The sequence below is a fragment of the Sphaerodactylus townsendi genome, linkage group LG04, assembly GCF_021028975.2.
Source record: "Sphaerodactylus townsendi isolate TG3544 linkage group LG04, MPM_Stown_v2.3, whole genome shotgun sequence".
Taxonomy (NCBI): Eukaryota; Metazoa; Chordata; class Lepidosauria; order Squamata; family Sphaerodactylidae; genus Sphaerodactylus; species Sphaerodactylus townsendi.
Genome location: NC_059428.1, coordinates 23,768,020 through 23,786,521, shown reverse-complemented (window position 1 = coordinate 23,786,521; position 18,502 = coordinate 23,768,020). Strand labels below are relative to the sequence as shown.

At 40.3% G+C, this 18,502-nt stretch overlaps 1 protein-coding gene across 1 annotated transcript in view; it reads right to left on the bottom strand.

The window, feature by feature from the left end:
- DYNC2H1 (dynein cytoplasmic 2 heavy chain 1) overlaps positions 1–18,502 on the bottom strand; it is a 182,940-nt gene that overhangs the window by 122,294 nt on the left and 42,144 nt on the right. Inside the window, 16 exon segments of the mRNA XM_048493723.1 lie at positions 1,048–1,307; positions 1,935–2,090; positions 3,481–3,610; positions 4,723–4,935; positions 5,769–5,824; positions 5,827–6,048; positions 7,350–7,549; positions 8,012–8,127; positions 8,944–9,167; positions 10,123–10,218; positions 10,221–10,272; positions 10,663–10,892; positions 12,399–12,601; positions 15,564–15,714; positions 17,983–18,102; positions 18,198–18,310. Coding sequence (XP_048349680.1) covers positions 1,048–1,307; positions 1,935–2,090; positions 3,481–3,610; positions 4,723–4,935; positions 5,769–5,824; positions 5,827–6,048; positions 7,350–7,549; positions 8,012–8,127; positions 8,944–9,167; positions 10,123–10,218; positions 10,221–10,272; positions 10,663–10,892; positions 12,399–12,601; positions 15,564–15,714; positions 17,983–18,102; positions 18,198–18,310 — 2,542 coding nt within the window.

Genomic DNA, 18,502 nt, shown 5'->3' with positions numbered 1-18,502 from the left:
CTAAGACTTCCTCTGATCTGATTGTCTCACCATTTAGCCACATTCCCTCACACCCTGTAATTTCTTTTCCTGTCAAGTCACACAGCCAAATTATGGCAACTCCATAGGGAATCAAAGCGAGAGAGAAGTTGTTTGCCATTGCCTGCCCCTGGCTGGTTCTGCACATGCAAAATAATGCACTTTCAATGCACTTTGCAGCTAGATTTTACTGTGTGGAATAGCAAGATCCACTTGCAAACAATTGTGAAAGTGAACTGAAAATGCGTTATTCTGCATGTGCGGAAGGGGCCTTTGTGAAGCAATCCTACACTTATCTGGTTAAGTCTCCCATTCAAGTACTAACCAGGAATGACCCTGCTTAGGTTTCAAGGCCTAAAAAGATAATGCTAGCTTGGGTATCCATGTAAGGGCACACCCTGAATAACAAAAGACAAACTGGAGGCTACTCAGCACTGCCAGTGACCAAGACTTCAAGCCAAGGATGTGCCCTAACTAAATTTCTCAGCACAGTTCAGAGCCCATTATCTAAAACCAGAGTGCTAGCTTTGGAGGAACAACTTCAGTTCCGCTTCACAATCTGCACCCATTATGCTTCCGGTCTCTTCAAAAGCTCCTCAGTGCTTTCAGTTTCTGCTGCTCCAGCAGACATTCAAGACAACTCAAACCTTACCTGAATAATTTTATCCATGATATCTATAGTCTATGGCAGGGGTGTCAAACTTGTGGCCCTCCAGATATTCATGAACTACAATTCCCATCAGTCCCTCCCAACATGAGCATTGGCTATACTGGCAAGGGCTGATGGGAATTGTAGTTCATGAACATCTGGAGGGCCGCGAGTTTGACACCTGTGGTCTATGGCAATACAGGATCTTTTAAAGTTGTTCTCAATTAGATGAATCTTCACTGAAAGTCGCAGGATTGAGGGTATGGAACAGAGCTATGGGGAACATCTGGTTTCCTACCCATGCAGCCAGGTTCATCCTCAAATTTAGCACTCATAGTACCAATATTATTATAGTCAGTATGAAAGTAAAAAATCCTTACCCTTTCCCACACCCTTCAGGGCCGACAAGAAGAAACGGTTGCTTACTATCAAAACCTAGCCAAGGTTTAAAATAATCTAAACCTCTTTGCATATCCGGTGTTTGAATGACAGGAAGAGTCTGAACATTACTGAAATCATCAGCAGTCAAGTTTTCAGGCTTTTTCAGCTGGTATGTCGTCAGGCGCTCAGTATCTGGATCATAAAAGGTGTCCAGTGCTTTGCTAGGATTTGGCAGAGATTCTCGTGCCCAGGTGAAAACCTTGAAGTACACGTTTGTAAAATATAAAACGAAACCACTATAAAAATGCAATTCTACAAAAAGTAAAAAACATAATTGCTCTAAATAAACATGCTAGCAGATATACAAATGAAGCTGCAAATAGTCTCAATGTTTTCTCCATAAATCAGCTAAACTTTCTTCCAACGTAACTGTTCAAAGGCCGATTACACACAAGGGATCTGCCGCACGATGGGGGCAAATGTGCGTCGCCACAAGATTTCTTGTACAGACGTATGTCCCCAAGCCAGCTTTCTATTCTCCCTGCAGCAAGCAAGACCACTTCTAGTACGAATTTAACTTTGCTCCACAGCCAGAGAGGGCAGATTTGCCAGTGGGCACAAGTTTGCCTTGGACCTCTTCCTTCCACCCACAGTCAGCATGCCTCGTCTCAACCCCTCACCCCCACCCCCCACTGTTAGCACCTTGTTTACTTTCTGCACAGAATTGTGCTACAAGCTGCTGAACCACACTGGCACCTTCCCCCAACCCCCCACGCGAGCCCTATAGCACCTAAGATTCTATATTTGTGATCCTCCCTTACAGCAAAATGGAAATTCTACATTGAAACTGCAATCACTGGAATAATGTTGATTCATACAGAATTACCTCTTTTGTAAATTCCTGCCTTGATTTCATGTTGAGATTTCCACCCAGTCCTCTTATCAGGCTAATTATAAACTGTCCTCGTTCAGTGCAACCATGTAGGTGGGACAAGCCATTCATCACTGTTCCAACCAGACTCGTTTCTACCACATAGTCATTCTACAAAATAGAACAAAAAGATTGAGCAAGGCTATCAACTAGTTTCCAACAACAGGACCAAGCTCTATTGCAGACTCCTGTTTAAAGAAGCAAAAAGATATTAAGACAAATCAGTCATAAGAACAATAGCAATCAAAGTACATATATTCAACCATTGATAATTGTACAAACATGACTGTCATGACCCTTTAAAAGAACACAGGATGATCTAACCAGTATCTTAAGTTACTTATTTATTTATTGGTCTTATATGCTGCCCTTCCCCCAACAGGCTCAGAGCAGCTCACATTTCCAAATACAAATCAATATAAATAAATTTAATGAATTTAAAACTTAAATTTTTTGTAATTTTGGCACTGAGAATATAATATCAGGCTGGGGTGGGGAGCCAGGCATCAAGCAGCTACCCAAACTTCTGACTATAGGTGCTGGGTTCAACTACACACCATCAAGAGTTGGTAACTGGCATCCTCCCACTGAACCTCCGGGGCATAGCCATAGGACCTCCATCTTCACAGGATTTAACTTCAGTCAGCTTCCTTTTAACCATTCAACCACAACATCCAAACATCTGGCCCTTACAGATGGGGTAGCATCCAGATGACCATCCTCAACAGATATACCGGTAGATGGGTGTCATCTGCATATTGATGACAGCCCAAACCAAACCTCTGGATTAACCCGGCAAGAGGGCACATATAGATCTTAAATGGTATCAGTGAGAGAATAGCCGCTTGTGAGACACTGCACACCAAAGAATGGTGAGCAGAAGTTCTCTCACCGATTGCTACCCGCTATCCTCGCCCCTGGAGAAATGAGTGCAGCCACTGAAGTGCTGATCCATGGATCCTAGCATTATTTGTTTTTATACCTGCGCAGTGCCTACAATTTATCTCCACTGTGCTCAGACAACAGATGCTTACCCTTCTTGCAAGAAAATGTTGAGGACAAATAGGATCATAGAGTTGGAAGCGGCCATATGCAGGCTATCTGCTTAATGCGGGTGCTCCAGGGCTTTCAGTCAATCTGAATGTCAGCTCCTGGGGTTCAACCCCACCTGACCCGGACCTTCCAATCAAGAGGAGTTAACACATCGAAGAGCTAGTGTGCTTTCGTCTCAGTTTGAAAAGAATCCTCTCTATTTGGCTGAGAGCACCTTTTCCCCTTCATCCCACCCACAGAGATGCCAGTGTCTCTTTCCATCACCATAACTGTAACAGCATCTTTTGTGCTCCCTGCTCTCTGCCCCCGGCCTCTCACTCAACACCACATCTTTCAGTTTTCAGACATCAAAGTTAAGAGTTCTATTTTTTTCGTAACCTGTACAATTTAAACCTGAAATTGGCCAACTTAAACTTGAAATTATGTTTAAAAAGCATGAGTTACTCACCTGTTTCAGGACCCAGTTTAAAGCCTTCTCAAAATAGTCCCCAATCCAGTTTTCAAGATTGTGTCTGCATTCCTCAGGCTGATTTCTCAGCCAAGATTTTATCAATGAATTGAGATCTGTATCTTCATCGCTAGAATGAGACATTCCATCCAAAAATAAATTTTGCAGTTCCCATTTGGTTACAAGTCAAGGCTCATGCTGGGATGGCGACAGAATCCACACACTGAATAAAGGGCTTGCAAAAGCACATGAAATACTAAAACCCAACTTATTGCGATTAAGTGGGTTACAATTATACCAACCTATTTCACTTCCAGCTACTCTAATTATTAGAAGGTCTTATAGCAGGTAATCACATCTCTAACTCAAGTCCAAAAAACAGCATTAGAAAACTGTATTAACTTTACTTAATAAGTCCCCCATGTTATGGGCCTATCGCAGATCTACTGATCTGCAGAGCCTGCAAGACTGAGCAGTTCCGCAAGCCTATGGTTGTGGGCTGCAATGGCAATCTATTCTAGCTGGCCTTCCTCCCCATCCTTCCTCCCCCCTCCCTTCCCTTCCCCCCTTTTCCCCAAACTCACTTTTCCCCAAGCTCACTAGACACTGTGAACTATGACTATTTGTCATCAAATTTGTATTATTGCTTCACCATATTTTTTAAATTATGTCTATCACTCTGAGCCCACACAGTGGAAGTCAAAAATAAAGTACACCAATTTTAATTTATTTCCTTATTTCGATATATAACTTCGATATATATAATATCCCCGTACGTAACAACTACATAAAGAATTATGTTAAGAATCATACCAAGGTTGTATTAAGACGTAAATTAGTTACTTAGTAGTTTCAATGCAGTACATTAGACATTAAATAATTGATTGACACTGTTTTTCCCCATTTCAATGTCAGAGTTGTAAAAAAAAACCCACCAGGAGTTACATTTAAATTGAATTCAGATAACTCAAAATAATTTTAAAAGGAGCAGTACAGTATATAGTGGGACTCACCAACAGTCAGAATATTTGGGCTAGGATTTTGTTCATAAAACTGATTATTTTGCAGATGAAACTGATAGAAGCAGACAGCACATGAAAACAGGAAAGGCAGATTAAAGGAGGGCCGTGGGGAGGTTTATTTAATATTTAAATCAAGTTGAAGCTTCCCCCCCTTTTTTCAGCATATGTGAAGACTGTACAGCACTTTAACGCACATCTGTTAAATGTCATAATGAATTACCTTAAAAAGATCATTCCCATGCGAGATATCGTGGCAGGAGAGGCACAACTCAAGTCATGCGTTTCAAATACAAAGTTCACGTTTGGGCCAAACTGAATTCTTTCTCCACTAGGCATAGTGAGCAGGCGGTTGTCATCCAGGACCGAATTCAAAGATTCAATCCACTCAGGGTCTATGTCCCCATCACAGATTATCCATGACGTAATATCTGTTCTCAAGCAATAACAATACACGGTCGTCTCATATTAATTAAAGATGTGAGCAGTTAAAATTGGATTTACTATGCAGCTAGTTTCTTATATTGAAGTATAGCTCAAAGGTATGCAACTACGTTTGTGAACAAAGCACTAGATAAAACCACATTAAGATTTCTTTCTTATTTAGACTATTGCTAGACCAATTTTGATAATATCTGGTACCTGAAGCAACTTACATTACAATGTACAACCAAATGAAATACAATAAAAATCACTAAAACAATGAATAAGGGAAACCAATGTCACCCTCTGTGCAAACCATAGCAATCCCTATTTTTTATATACTGGATAAGAAAAAATATATACATAATGTTGCACAGAATCTGAGAATCTCATACTCCAGTGATTAGTGAACAATACCCAATTTCTCATAAATCTAACAGACTGAGGTTTATATATTTCAAAGGATTTCATGGCCAGAATCAACTGACTCTTGTGGGCTGTGTGGCCGTGGTCTGGTAGTTTTTGCTCCTAACGTTTTGCCTGCATCTATGGTTCACTGTCTGATCTCACTAACCAGCTGTAACCTGAAACTCCTGTGTGCTCAGCCAACCGCGGCAATCTCGAAAGATGATAAAGAGTGCCTTCATGCTACCTAGCTAACCATATTCTGATATTGACATAATATTAAACAAACTAAGGTCCAATCCTACACACATTTGTTTGAAAATGTTCAATGGATTCAGTGAGAGTTGTTTCCAAGTAAATATGGATAGGATTATAAAGATTTTTTTTAACAATGGGATATTAACACAGACATTACTCCTGGTGGTTCAGCCGAGGACCCACTTGCCGAAAGCCCCACTATTTGCCAAAGCATCATCAGACCACTCTCTTGTGGTAATCCCTCCATCTCAATGTAAGCATGGCCCAGCAAACTGGCTTGGCATGCAGGCATAGCTTTTTGGGATTCACTGGCATACATGATTTCTACTTACACTTTGCCAACTTTCCCAAGTGCAGCCCTTAACATCCTCCAAAGGGTTGATTTACCAGCACCACTTGGGCCTACAATAACCACTCCCATTCTCTGACGTAGTTGTTCATACAACTCTAATCCTTTCTTGATCTGTGCAGAAAACAGAAGCATGAAGACTTGTAAACAGGAAAAAATTAGACTTCCTTTTACATTAATAAGCTTCAAATTATAGATGTTTTCAGAATTTCAATTGCCCAATGATAATAAAATGACATTATTATTGTTACTGGCCCAAATTTGCATATACATATTTATATCACCTCTGAAAGCTAGGCTATCCTTAGAGAGAGAATGGAGGCATTAGACCACAGGTCTGCCCTTGGCAGGACTTATGAAGTATATTGTATACTGGGTTTATTGGCATTTTGCCTCCATCTTATTTTCACTGACTGACTGCCCCAAGGTATCAGAAGACTAACCTTTGGGTTAGGCTAAATGCAGTCCAGAGAGGAGCAGTGGAATGGTACAGCCACATCGTATCAGATCTTAGATGCTAAGCAAGGTCAGTACCTGGAAGGAAGTCCATCAAGGTAGACTCTGGAGAGCAAGGCAACAGCAAATTGCCTCTGATTCTCACTCCCCTTGAAAGCCCCTTGCTGGGGTCAACATAAGTCGGCTGTGACTTGACAGCTTTTTACACACACAAATGCTTTCCTCTCTGCTGTTCTGGCAGGTAGATTTCAAGGACTACCCTGCAAGGATGTATTACATGCCTGTGGGTCCAGGTCAACTGGAACTTTTATATTTTCTTTGATGGTGTGTTGGCTGCCCCTTTCAGGGATCTATGGATACACCCAGTGACAACTTCTGAGGTTTCTCCAGTTTCCATATGGCCTCTGCTAGCTGATCCTGTTATAACTTTGGCTGTGGCTACATTTATAGCAGCAGAAGCTTCTATGCAAGGATGGAAACAAAGGATGATATTTGTAGGATTGACTCAGGCAGAGGTGTAGCTCCAAGGGGAAAGGGGTGTGCGCAACGTACCGGGCATGTGCCCCTGTGGGGGTGTGGCTAGGGCGTTCCGGGGCAAGGGGTGGAGGACGCACCAGTGCACCGGCGCTTTTACCCCTTGCTACGCCTCTGGACTCAGCCCAAGACTGCTGGGTCATCAGATTGTTTTAGAAAGTGCTAGGCTCATGAAATTCTATAGATCCAGTACCCACGAACACAGTGTACCTTCAAATACTATGCCTCTAATCTTACAATTTTGCAAAAGTAATATTGAAAACAATGGAAGTGAATATGGTGCACATCCACAAGACTTCTGGTTTTACTTTATGAATACATAAAATTTCTTTATGAAGATTTTTCCTTTAGCATTTTTTCTAAACAAAACTGATCACAATACTTATAATCACTCAGCATTATGATTAGCCTGCTGTGTTATTTACCTGGGCAGATATGATTTCCAAATTAGCTTCCTCAAAGACGTCTTGTAAAGCCCTGCAGAGCTCATCATAATCTACATCCTTAAAATCAATACCAGGGAAGACGTCTTTCACTAATGCATCAAACCGAGCACAATCTGCAAATGTGAGCTTTGACATGGTATTAAGTCGCAAAGCTTGGACCACAATACGGCTTTCGTTAACTGCATAGGAGAAAAAAGACACAAATTGGTTTTTTTTCTTTCTTGAAGCAGCAAGGTAAGCATACCAGTTAGACTTCTGGTCCAAAACAGAATTGCAGCCGCTACATATGGCATATTCTCGATGTCTTAGATTTCAGATACAAATTAGGGGACAAGGAATAAGAAACAGATTATATATCAAATGCAAGAGTACAATACCAGTACATTTTTGTTGTTGTCAGAGGAATAAAATAAAATTATTATAAATATTGTACAAAATAGGAGAGAAAAGTATTAAATAACTTTAAGGTACTCCTTAAACAACATGTGACACACTAAGCTGGAATCATATTATGAGCAATCCACCAGAAGTTCTACGGCAATCCACCAGAAGTTCAATAAACTTCTAGTTTTGGATTTCAATAGCAAAGGTATTCTCAAGCATCTGGCCAGAATACAGCTAGAAGGCCTAAAAATGTTTACCAGTTTCTTTCATTCCGTTTTTTCTCAGCTGACGAAGCAGATTTCCACATCCTCTAAGAACTGTCTTCAGGGCACGCAAACCCCAATCATAGTGCTGCTGAGGTGTCAAAAGCTCCCTGAAATTTAATAGAACCATATGTATTACATTTACATCCTGCTGTTCCATAATGCTTGTTCAAACAGACTTACTGTTAAAGCAATATGTCACGTTTTTTGAACAACAATCAGAAGAAGAGAAAATCCCTTATCTCTGGAGAACTGAACATCACTAAATGGCAGAACAACAAAAAGAGGCATCAACCAAAAATAGAATGGAGTTGCTTTTTATTTATTTTTTAATCATCACTCAGACTCTGAATGACAATAGTGAAGGAATCAGGCAAACTCTTTAGGGATTGCACGATTCTAGAGACTTGAATTGAGTAACTGAGAGAGGGCATCAAAATCAGTTAGTATACTGGGATAAGGGAGGGTTGGGATAAGGGAGAGTTATCTATTCTTCATCTGAAGAGCTCAGGGAACTTTACATGGTTCTTCTTTTCTTTGTTTTACCAGCATGAGAACCCTGTAAAGTATGTTAAACTAAAAAATAATGGTTAGCCAAAATCACCCAATGAGCTTCATGGATTACTAGAGACTTAAAACCAGACCCACTTCTAATTCAACACGCTCTCACAAAGGCTACAGTTAACATGTGAGTTCATGACTGGACGAAAACCTGACCAATGGTTTTCTAGCTCATGATAACTATACTACTTTATGTCAGATTACAAGAATTCCGCACCAGAATACCTCCAGATTTAATATTCAAATCTGAAGAAGCAATATTCATCACAAAAGGGTAAAATATCTATTGCCAAAAGAACCATAAGCAGAACAAAGTAGAAAGGCTGACCAAGGAACAGAGAAAAGAGAAGTTTCCAAATACTTACCTTGCTAAATTGAAAATAGCCACCAATTTTCTTCCTAGAGTTTTAGCATCTTTAAAACCTTCTGAATATAAAATCACCTCTGCAATGAGTTCATTGTCAGGGCGTGTCATAGCAACTGGCCGGAACAGTTGTTTAAGATTGTCAGGCAATTTCTGTCTGCCTCCATAGCCCTTTCCAGCAGGGTTCATCGTGATGAAGATTCCAGAATTGTGATCCATTTCAACCTGATAGTAAAAAAATAAAAGTCAAAAAGGCACATTTTAACTAACAGAAATTAAATCACTAGTAAGTATTTGAACTGCTACTAGGTACTTAACAGCTTCCTGTTACATTTTTATAGAACAACTGTATGCCCTATTGACCACTGAAGAAACTGAAATTCATCCATGAGCTCTCAATTCCCTGTTTGTCACAAACTAAGAAAAAGTGACAGAATACTTCACACTATTTTGTAGCCAGTTCTGTCAAAGTACTGGAGTCTTATCCCAATTCAAAGAGATGATTTTACTCAAGAAATGAACCTTGTGAAGTAAGCCTATTTCATTACATCATTTTTTCTTGTGTTTTCTTTCAGTTTATAAGCATCTTCTGAAACATGAAAAACTGTAGCGGTTCCTTGGCGGGGGCAATATTCCTAGAAGGAAGGCCCTTCTTCCCAGATGCAGACTTCACTCAAAGCAGCAACAAGGGAAAGGGATCCCCTTCAGATTTCAAACTGAGCTGGAGTCTGGAAATGCCCCTGAACATGTACCTTATACAAGTCTATAGAACATAAAGAAACATTATTGTTGTAGATAATTAGAAAGATTAACAGAGAAAAGCCATACCACCAGACTATGGCGGGATTAATATGCCTATGGTGGGATTATCTGCCCAGAGCTCAGTGATTTGGGGAAGTGAGGGTTTTTTTTTCTTGCATCCCCACAGCACTGGGATAGACATCCAGGATTTTCCCAGCTTTTCTCCAGTCCTCCTCAAACCTGCTTTGCTCTGAAATTTTGGGAAAGATCACAGTAAAGCCAGGTGACTGCTCTAGCTATGGGAAAATTCGGATTTTCCAGTCCATGTGGCAGTCATTGTCCACATCCCTTTTTGTCTCATCACTGACTCTAGGAAGTGGGCCTTCCTCCACAGAAAAGGTAAGAATAAATGCAAAAAGAGTAAAATGTTGAACTCTACCTCCTTCCCAAGTAACTCGCACACAGGTTGATGTTTCTTCAAAGCATGCTGAATTGTCTGTATTTGCATGGATCTGACAGACAGTAATTTTTCTTCTTCAGTGGATTAGACTCATCATAACAGGCAATTTGGGCTCTACATATCACCAAACTTCAACAAATATCAAATTACATTGATTTCACATCATTGCATAAAACTCAAAGAGGTTTACTTCAGACGTGGATACTTTCAGTAACCAGCTTCCCTATCTGACAAGCTACATTAAATATTAAGAGCTGAGGAGATGTAAAAAAGATTAACTAATCATACTTAGACAAGCAACCACAGATGGAGAATTTGGGAGTAAATCTTGGGTTTACCCACTTTCTGACCCATTTCCCACAATGCACAGAGAAGATGGCATCCAAATCAGAGGATTCCACATTTACTTGAATACAGATGTTCCATGCTCAGGGGTTAGAATGAAAATGCAATGAAGGGAGTGACAAACAATCGCTCATGATGTCTCCATACAGAAAGGTCTACGAGCAGGAACGAAACACCACCAGAACAAATCCAAAAGTGTTACAAACATAGGATTACTTTACCTCATCACAATTAAAAACCAAAACTTGTCTTCCAAGTATTCCTCCCAGAGCCTTTACAGATTCTGTTTTGCCCGTTCCAGCTGGACCATAAGGATTTCCTCCAAGGCCCATCTTCATAGCTTGAGTAAGTGTTAGGTAACACTTATCAGTCAATGGCGTACAAACAAGCTTTGCAGAATTACCCTGAAGATGTAACACACATAGTATTAGTCAGTTTCAACCGCCTGGTCCGAACATAGGCAACAAAATTGCAAACCCCCAGAGGACTAATTCTCAGCTAAGTGAAAAATACCTACTGAGAAGAAGTTCATGTCTGCACAACTTGCGGTCACATGAAAAATGTAAAAACTGTTTATATAATTAAGGGAAACGGGAAGAACAACAATATAAACAAGTGGAGACCTCATTCCACAACCGTCTGAGAACAGGCAGAAGTAGTAGAAGAATGTGAGAGGCCAACAAGAACGCAAGGCCTGGTGGTAACAGAAGCCCACGAGGGTTAGAAGAAGCAAAGGGGCTGGAATCCAAACCAGTTTTGCATGCAAGGAGACTTTAACTTTGGTCTTCCAGAAAAACAGTCACCCTGGCACATAAACAACAGCTTACAAAATAGAGGGGAGACTTCTATTCAGTGAAAAAACAGCTTTTCAGAAAAAGATAGCTTTTTGGTTCCTGGCCAAAATATTTTACAGGTATGCCAGATTATCTGGCAGATATGAGAGCCACATTACGAACAAGATTCTATTATACGTAGCAAGTGGAATGGGACAACGGCACCTCTGGGCCTTTTGAAAGTTTAATGTGATTTCAAAATAAATACCCATATATACTCGACTATAAGTCGACCCAAATATAAGCCGAGGCACCTAATTTTGCCATAAAAAACTGGGAAAACTTATTGACTTGAGTATAAGCCTTGGGTGGGAAATGCAGCAGCTACTGGTAAATTTCAAAAATAAAAATAGATACCAATAAAATTACATTAATTGAGGGATCAGTAGGTTAAATGTTTTTGAATATTTATTTCAAAGAAAAACAGTAAACTAGCTATGTAAGTGGAAAAGAGGGTCAACAAAAACAATATAGTCTCAACAATAACTTTAAAAGTACAAAAACCTTAGCTCAATCAGCAACCAAACTAAAACACAAGAGTTAAAATCCTTCAAAACTGGAACCTCATCATCATCTGTATGTCCAAACAGAGCTTCAGCTATAGTTGGTGTGAGGTTATCAGCACAGACTACCGTGTTTCCCTGAAAATAAGACAGTGTCTTATATTAATTTTTGCTCCCAAAGATGCGCTATGTCTTATTTTCAGGGGATGTCTTATTTTTCTGTGTTCTGTTCGTCGGGCATACTTCCAAACAAAAACTTTGCTACGTCTTACTTTCGGGGGATGCCTTATATTTTCGCACTTCAGCAAAACCTCTACTACGTTTTATTTTCAGGGGATGTCTTATATTTGTGGAAACAGGGTAGGACACATACAGTTGTATATAAATACCGTATATACTCACGTATGTCGCCCCGAATATAAGCTGAGGGGGGCTTTTTCAGCATAAAAATGTGCTGAAAAAGTCAGCTTATACACGAGTATATACGGTAAGCAGTATTTTTAGTGAAAGGAGGATAGGTGGCCATATTTGACTAGATTAGAATATACCTTCAAAATCCAATTGAACATAGTACCTGGTATTCATAAGTGTACTGAAGCTCAGCATCAACCATTTGGATGTAGCATTTTTGGTCCTTAAGATAAAATCTCAGTTGCTTCTTCCACACCCAGTCATCAACACTATGAATTTGGGCTTCATGCAGCTGTCGTACAATATCAATGTTATGAATAATATCAAGAATAAGGGCTTTAAGCTTCAGCTCAAGGATTCCAGATTCTGGGGAAAAAATAATTTTAAAGAGACATTTAATCGTTTAAAAGAATTAGCACCTTAATCATATTGCTTTCTTCCACGACTGTCAGGATCTATCTCCCCACAACAGCCAGACTCTTGAATGCAGAAATCGGTTTATTGAACTGGAACACTGAGAACAGATACAAGCAGGTTTTTGATGGAACTAAGTTCTAATGCACATTCCTTGGTTAATATCTCTTTTACTAGCCACCCTTCCAACCCCTCCATCATCCTGGCAGGGTGAAATCACTGCAAAATCACCATCTTTTATGACATTTGAAAACCTCAAATGGTAGATTAGCCATTTCCCTTGCACTCACTTCCAGACCAGCTGCAGTTAACAACAATCTGAATGTGTATGTGTGTGAGGGGGGGATGAACAACGAATGGTGGGCTAACCATTTAATAACAAACCTCTTTCTCCACCTGTGGCAGCAGCAGGAAGTGTGGGGGAGGGGTGGGGGAGGATGGGGATGGGGAGGGAGAGAATATCAGTTAAGAATATAAGAAAGAGCCTGCTGGATCAGACCAGAGTGCACCTAGTCCAGCACTCTGCTACTTGCAGTGGCCCACCAGGTGCCTTTGGGAGCTCACATGCAGGATGTGAAAGCAATGGCCTTCTGCTGCTGCTGCTCCCGAGCACATGGTCTGCTTAGGCATTTGCAACCTCAACTCAAGGAGGATCAAGGTTGGTAGCCATAGATCGACTTCTCCTCCATAAATCTGCCCAAGCCCCTTTTAAAGCTACCCAGGTTAGTGGCCATCACCACCTCCTGTGGCTAGGGCATGATCCTCTTCTTCAGCAGAATGTGGTCCAGTGATATTTTTGGAAAGAGGCTTCAATAGCGATATAACTGCAACCTCAGGTATATCGCTATAACGGCAATATAAGGCCTTTTAAATATTTTTCCTCACAATAATCCGGTGAGGTACGTTGCACTGAAAGAGAACGACCAGCCCAATGTTACTTATTCACTCATTTAAACCCAGGGCTCCCTGTTTCTAATCTAGTCAATAAAATGAGCACCCAGCTTGCTGGTGGTAAAGTACAGATGAATGAGGAAAGCAATGGCAAAAAAATTAAAAAGTCTGCCTAGTAAACGCTATGAGTGACGTCACCCCATGGGTAATGACTTCATGCTTGCACAAGGGGCTACTTTATCTTTTACCCAGTCACCAGTGACACATTCTTACATTTAGGGATCTTTTCTAGTTCCTCCATGGCTGCCCTTCCCAGGTCTCCTTTTGATTTCTTGGCGGCAGTCTCCCTTGCGGCTGATGATGAAGCCAAGGAGTAGAAATCCTTTAATAATTTCAATTTATTCATCATCAACCTGAAAGTTATGCCATTCCTCAACGGTCATTTATTTTGTCTTCTTGATGTTCACCTGTAATGCTGGTTTGGTACATTCTGCTTGAACCTTCATCAGGAGTCATTTCAAGTCTCCACTATTTTCTGCCAGTAATGGGGTGCCATCTGCATGTCTCAATTATTAAAAGTTCCTTCCAGCAATCTTCACCCCAGCTTCATCAAAATTCAATCCACATTTGCTGATATATTACGAATACACAGTCAAGAAACAGACACATAAAATATATCCTTGAATGACAACTTTGCCAACTGGGAACCATTCTGTTTCTCCACATTCTGTCCTAACAGAATGTTCATGGTACAGATTGCACATCAAAACTATCGGGTGGTACAATACACCCATTTATTTTAAAACCAACCACAGCTGATCACGATCCATAGTCAAAAGCTTTGCAATAATTTAAAAACCACAAGCTAATTTTCTTCTAAAACTCTCTCACGTGCACCAAGAATCAATGTAAATTTGCAATATGATCTCCTGTGTTTCTTCATTTGCTGACTCCAGTTTGAGTATCTGGCACTTCTTGTTCCATATATGATAATAGTCATTATGTAAGATTTTGAGTAGCATTCTTCTTGAAAAATCAATGCGATCTCCAATAAATAGCTACAGTCCTGATGTCTCTTTTTTTGGAACTAGAATGAAGGCTGAACATTTCCTGACTGTGGGCCATGGATTCATTTTCCATATTTGTTTGCATATTCCTGTTAAGATTTTGATGGACTCAATTTCTGTGGTTTGGAATAGCTTACTTACATCCCATCTATTCCTGGTGAATTGTTTCTCCCGGTTGCTTTCGCTGCTCCTTTCACTTCACTTTCAAAAACTGCAGGTTTTTCTTCAAAAGATTCTCGTTCCAAGTAATCTGTCAGCCTTTCATCTTTTCAGTGTATTGTTCCCATTTTTTCTTTATTTTGTCCTGGTGTTTAATGTATTTCTGCGTTGATCTTTCAGCATGCCTAGCACTATTTTAAAGTTTGCTTTGATTGCTCAGATTTTGAGGAGTAGAGCTCTTGTTCTTCCTTTTTTGTTATCTTCTATTTCTTTATACTAAGGCATCATGGGTCACAGTAAAAACCCCAGTGGACTCAGAAAAGTCAGTGGACATTATGTCTAACAAGACTGGCTTACAGCATCAAAGTTAAGTGGAGGAATCACTGATAAACCGTATACTGTACCAGTTTCCAAGCATTGCTAACCACAAGCTGTATGAGTAAAATATTTTATGTTAGATAGATCTTGAACAGCAGCAAACAATGCGAAGTCAACAATAATGGCACGGATCCTACTTTTCTGCTTGAAAAAGCATTTTTACTGCAGACCACCAGTGGAGTTCATCATGCCTTATGAAAACCTGTCCGAAGGGAAAGATGGACCCTCCTTCGAGGAGGCACAGGAGCAGGGTGAAGTAGAGGTTTTTAGTATGAAAAGGAAATGGTGAAAACCATTCTCCCTGCAAGCATAAGTTTTAGGATCGAAGCAATTATATTAGTACAATGGGAAGAAAGTATTTCCGGCACAAACATATGCTTAAAATATTTTGAAAACACATTTGTCATCTTCTTCCATACCTGAACTGTCTGACTCTTCTGTGCGTGTATCTGTGCCGGTATAATGCTCCAATTTAGCCATTAGTTCTAATTCTAGTTCCTGCAAATTATGTTCCTTGATTGCATTTTCCACATCTTCAGTAAACTGAATTTGCTCAGCCAAACAAAGAATCTATTGAGAAAACAGAACTCAGCTCACAGACCCAATCAATGGCCCGTCTCAATCAATTCTAGTAAGAGTGCACTCCTTCTCCTCCCCTCTTTCTTGCAAAGACCCAGCTACTATACCAGCCTATGCTGTGGCACTAGGCTAAGGGCAAGCTCCACCACTTCACTAAGACATTTATTATTGGTCTGCATAGCTACAGGGCCACAGATCCATGCCCCCTTATCATTTAATCTCCCTCGCTTTTATTTTAACCTAAACAACTCACAACAAATCTGATAGAAATTCAAAGAACTCAAACCTCCTCCCATCCCAACTTTCCTCCCACAGTTGGCAACCTTCAGCCACTTATTCTGCTGCTGGTGGGTGGGGGCAGCACAACTGCTGGATTCTGCTGGCAGGGTACATGTGATGTGGAAGACACACGCCTCCTAGACAAGCACACATGTTATCCAGGTCCAAAGTGGTAAGCTTCAGAGGTGCTGCCTCCAGACCTTGATGCCTTTGATCCTGTGAGCAGTGGCACAGGCGACAGGTGAGGGATGCACACTTCTTGGGATGCTTATAGTCAGCGGTGGGATTCAAATAATTTAACCAGTTCCAGTGGTGGGATTCAAATAATTTAACAAGTGGTTGTATACAAGCACCATTTTAACACCCAGTTCAGTGAACCTGCTGAATCCCACCACTGCTTATAGTCATATCATGTGAAACCACAGGTAAAACTAATTTTGGTTAATAAGCTACTTCATAGCCTGGCTTGAGGTAACCAAATGAACAATGGTTAGCAGGATGACCAAGTTCAAACTATTCACTAATCATAGGTGGGGAAGGGGTGTCAAGTCACAGTTAACTTATGGCGAACTCATAGGGCTTTTTGAAGCCAGAGACCTTTGGAGGTAGTTTACCATTGACTTCCTCCTTGTCATTTCCTTGGTACTCCAAACTACAACTAGGCCCGATCATGCTTAGCCTCCGAGATTTTACAAAATCAGTCCAACTTGGGGCTATTTCAGGTCAGGATCAGTCATAGTTCACTAAATTAAGCCATGGCTTCATGTGATATCTGCATGTGCTTATTCATTAATGTACAAGCATGGTGGGATGAAAAATAATCAAGCCGATGTGCAAGGTTTTCATAACAATCCAGAAGGATTTGCTCACCTTCAACTCCCACATGCAACTGATTCCCACTGAAGCTACCTGCCCCAGATTATCTACCTTCCCATCTTTACTATGACAGTAGCAACCTTGGATACTTTCTCCTAATCCTACACCCCCTGCCCAATGCAAGTGTCAGTGGCGTTCCTCTTCCTGCTCACCCTACCTGCCAGGGTTTATCCATTGTACTTCTGCAATGTTTATGCCCCTAATGCTTACCATAAATCATAAAGACAGCAATGTCTGTAAGCATATAAATGTCCTTATTGAGAAAGGCAGGCTTTTTGTTTCTATCATAATCAGACTCAGGTTTTGACTGATTGGTAAGATGTGAGATATAAAAGGTTGACAACCAGTGCTCTGAGCAACCGATCCCTTAAGAATATAAAGGGTGATGATTACCTGAAGGTCCAAATGATAATTTCAGCAAGTGAGCTGAATGTTCAGTGTAGATTGACCTGCTCATGATTCATGGTGTCTGGGATGCAAAATGTTCAGGGCATAAATAAAAACCATACACTACGCATGTAATTCTTGCAGAAGTACTCCAGCAAGCACAAGGCATATAGAATAGCTGGTGATGGCAATTAGAACAGGTAGGCACACTCTCAGTAGCTCCTAGCCTGGAAGAGTCTGCCCCAGACGTGCATAACTTGGTTGCAAGAAGATGTGATTTTTTCATAAGCCACAGAAGCACTGTAGATGGTTGACCAACTTGCAGGTTGGACAGAATCCGAGTCTAGGCATGCCTAGCATTGCACTGCATTGGTGCAGAATCCAGGCAGTGACAATGGAAAAGTCTTATGAATCATGCACATTTATAGCTATCTATCAAATCGTACATACAGCTACTTTAATACTGTTTATACTGTTTTGCTAAACATTTCCCCATTTTCAGTAGAATTTCCTGTACAAGCTACACATGACCTTCAAAGGTTGACCAACGAAAACACACAAGGATACATCTCATTAAAATCATTTTAGTCAAGTTTGTAAACTAACAGAGTACCTAGCAAAAAAATGCTTTGTTTTTAAATCAGCTGCTCTTCCAAGAAAGTTCCTTCTCACACGATTTTAATACTACTGCGTTATAAGGGAAAAAAGGATCTTTACCTGTGACGGGAAAAGTGATGGATCAATAGAACCATGTGATTTTCTCCCAATAGTTACACAGCTGATCAATAACTGCTTCAGTGTCTCCTTCATCTCTGAAGATAGTTTGTTTAACCAAATCTGGAAATGTTTTTTTAAAAATCAGTCAAATGGTACGAATAATAAAAGAACACATTTTTCTTCAAATATTTTTAAGTCAGAGCTTACATTCTTACCTCGACATCGTTTGACAAGAGGATTTTATTTTTGAAAGGGACAGATTCGCCTTCTAAAGATTTCATTGCAAGTATGTGTTTAAAATCTTCATCAAAGGTTACGCTGTGAATTCCTGTTACGGTACGACAGTGTTTACAGTTGGGACAGGTCATTTAAAATTTTATAACATTAATGAATGTATGCCTAAATAAAATGACATGGAATTTTTAAAAAGAATAATTCTGGGGGAGGAAAGTTTTTGTTCACTGTTGTAAAAGCACAGATAACAATTTTCCATATGCAGAATGTCCACAAAGAACAGAAA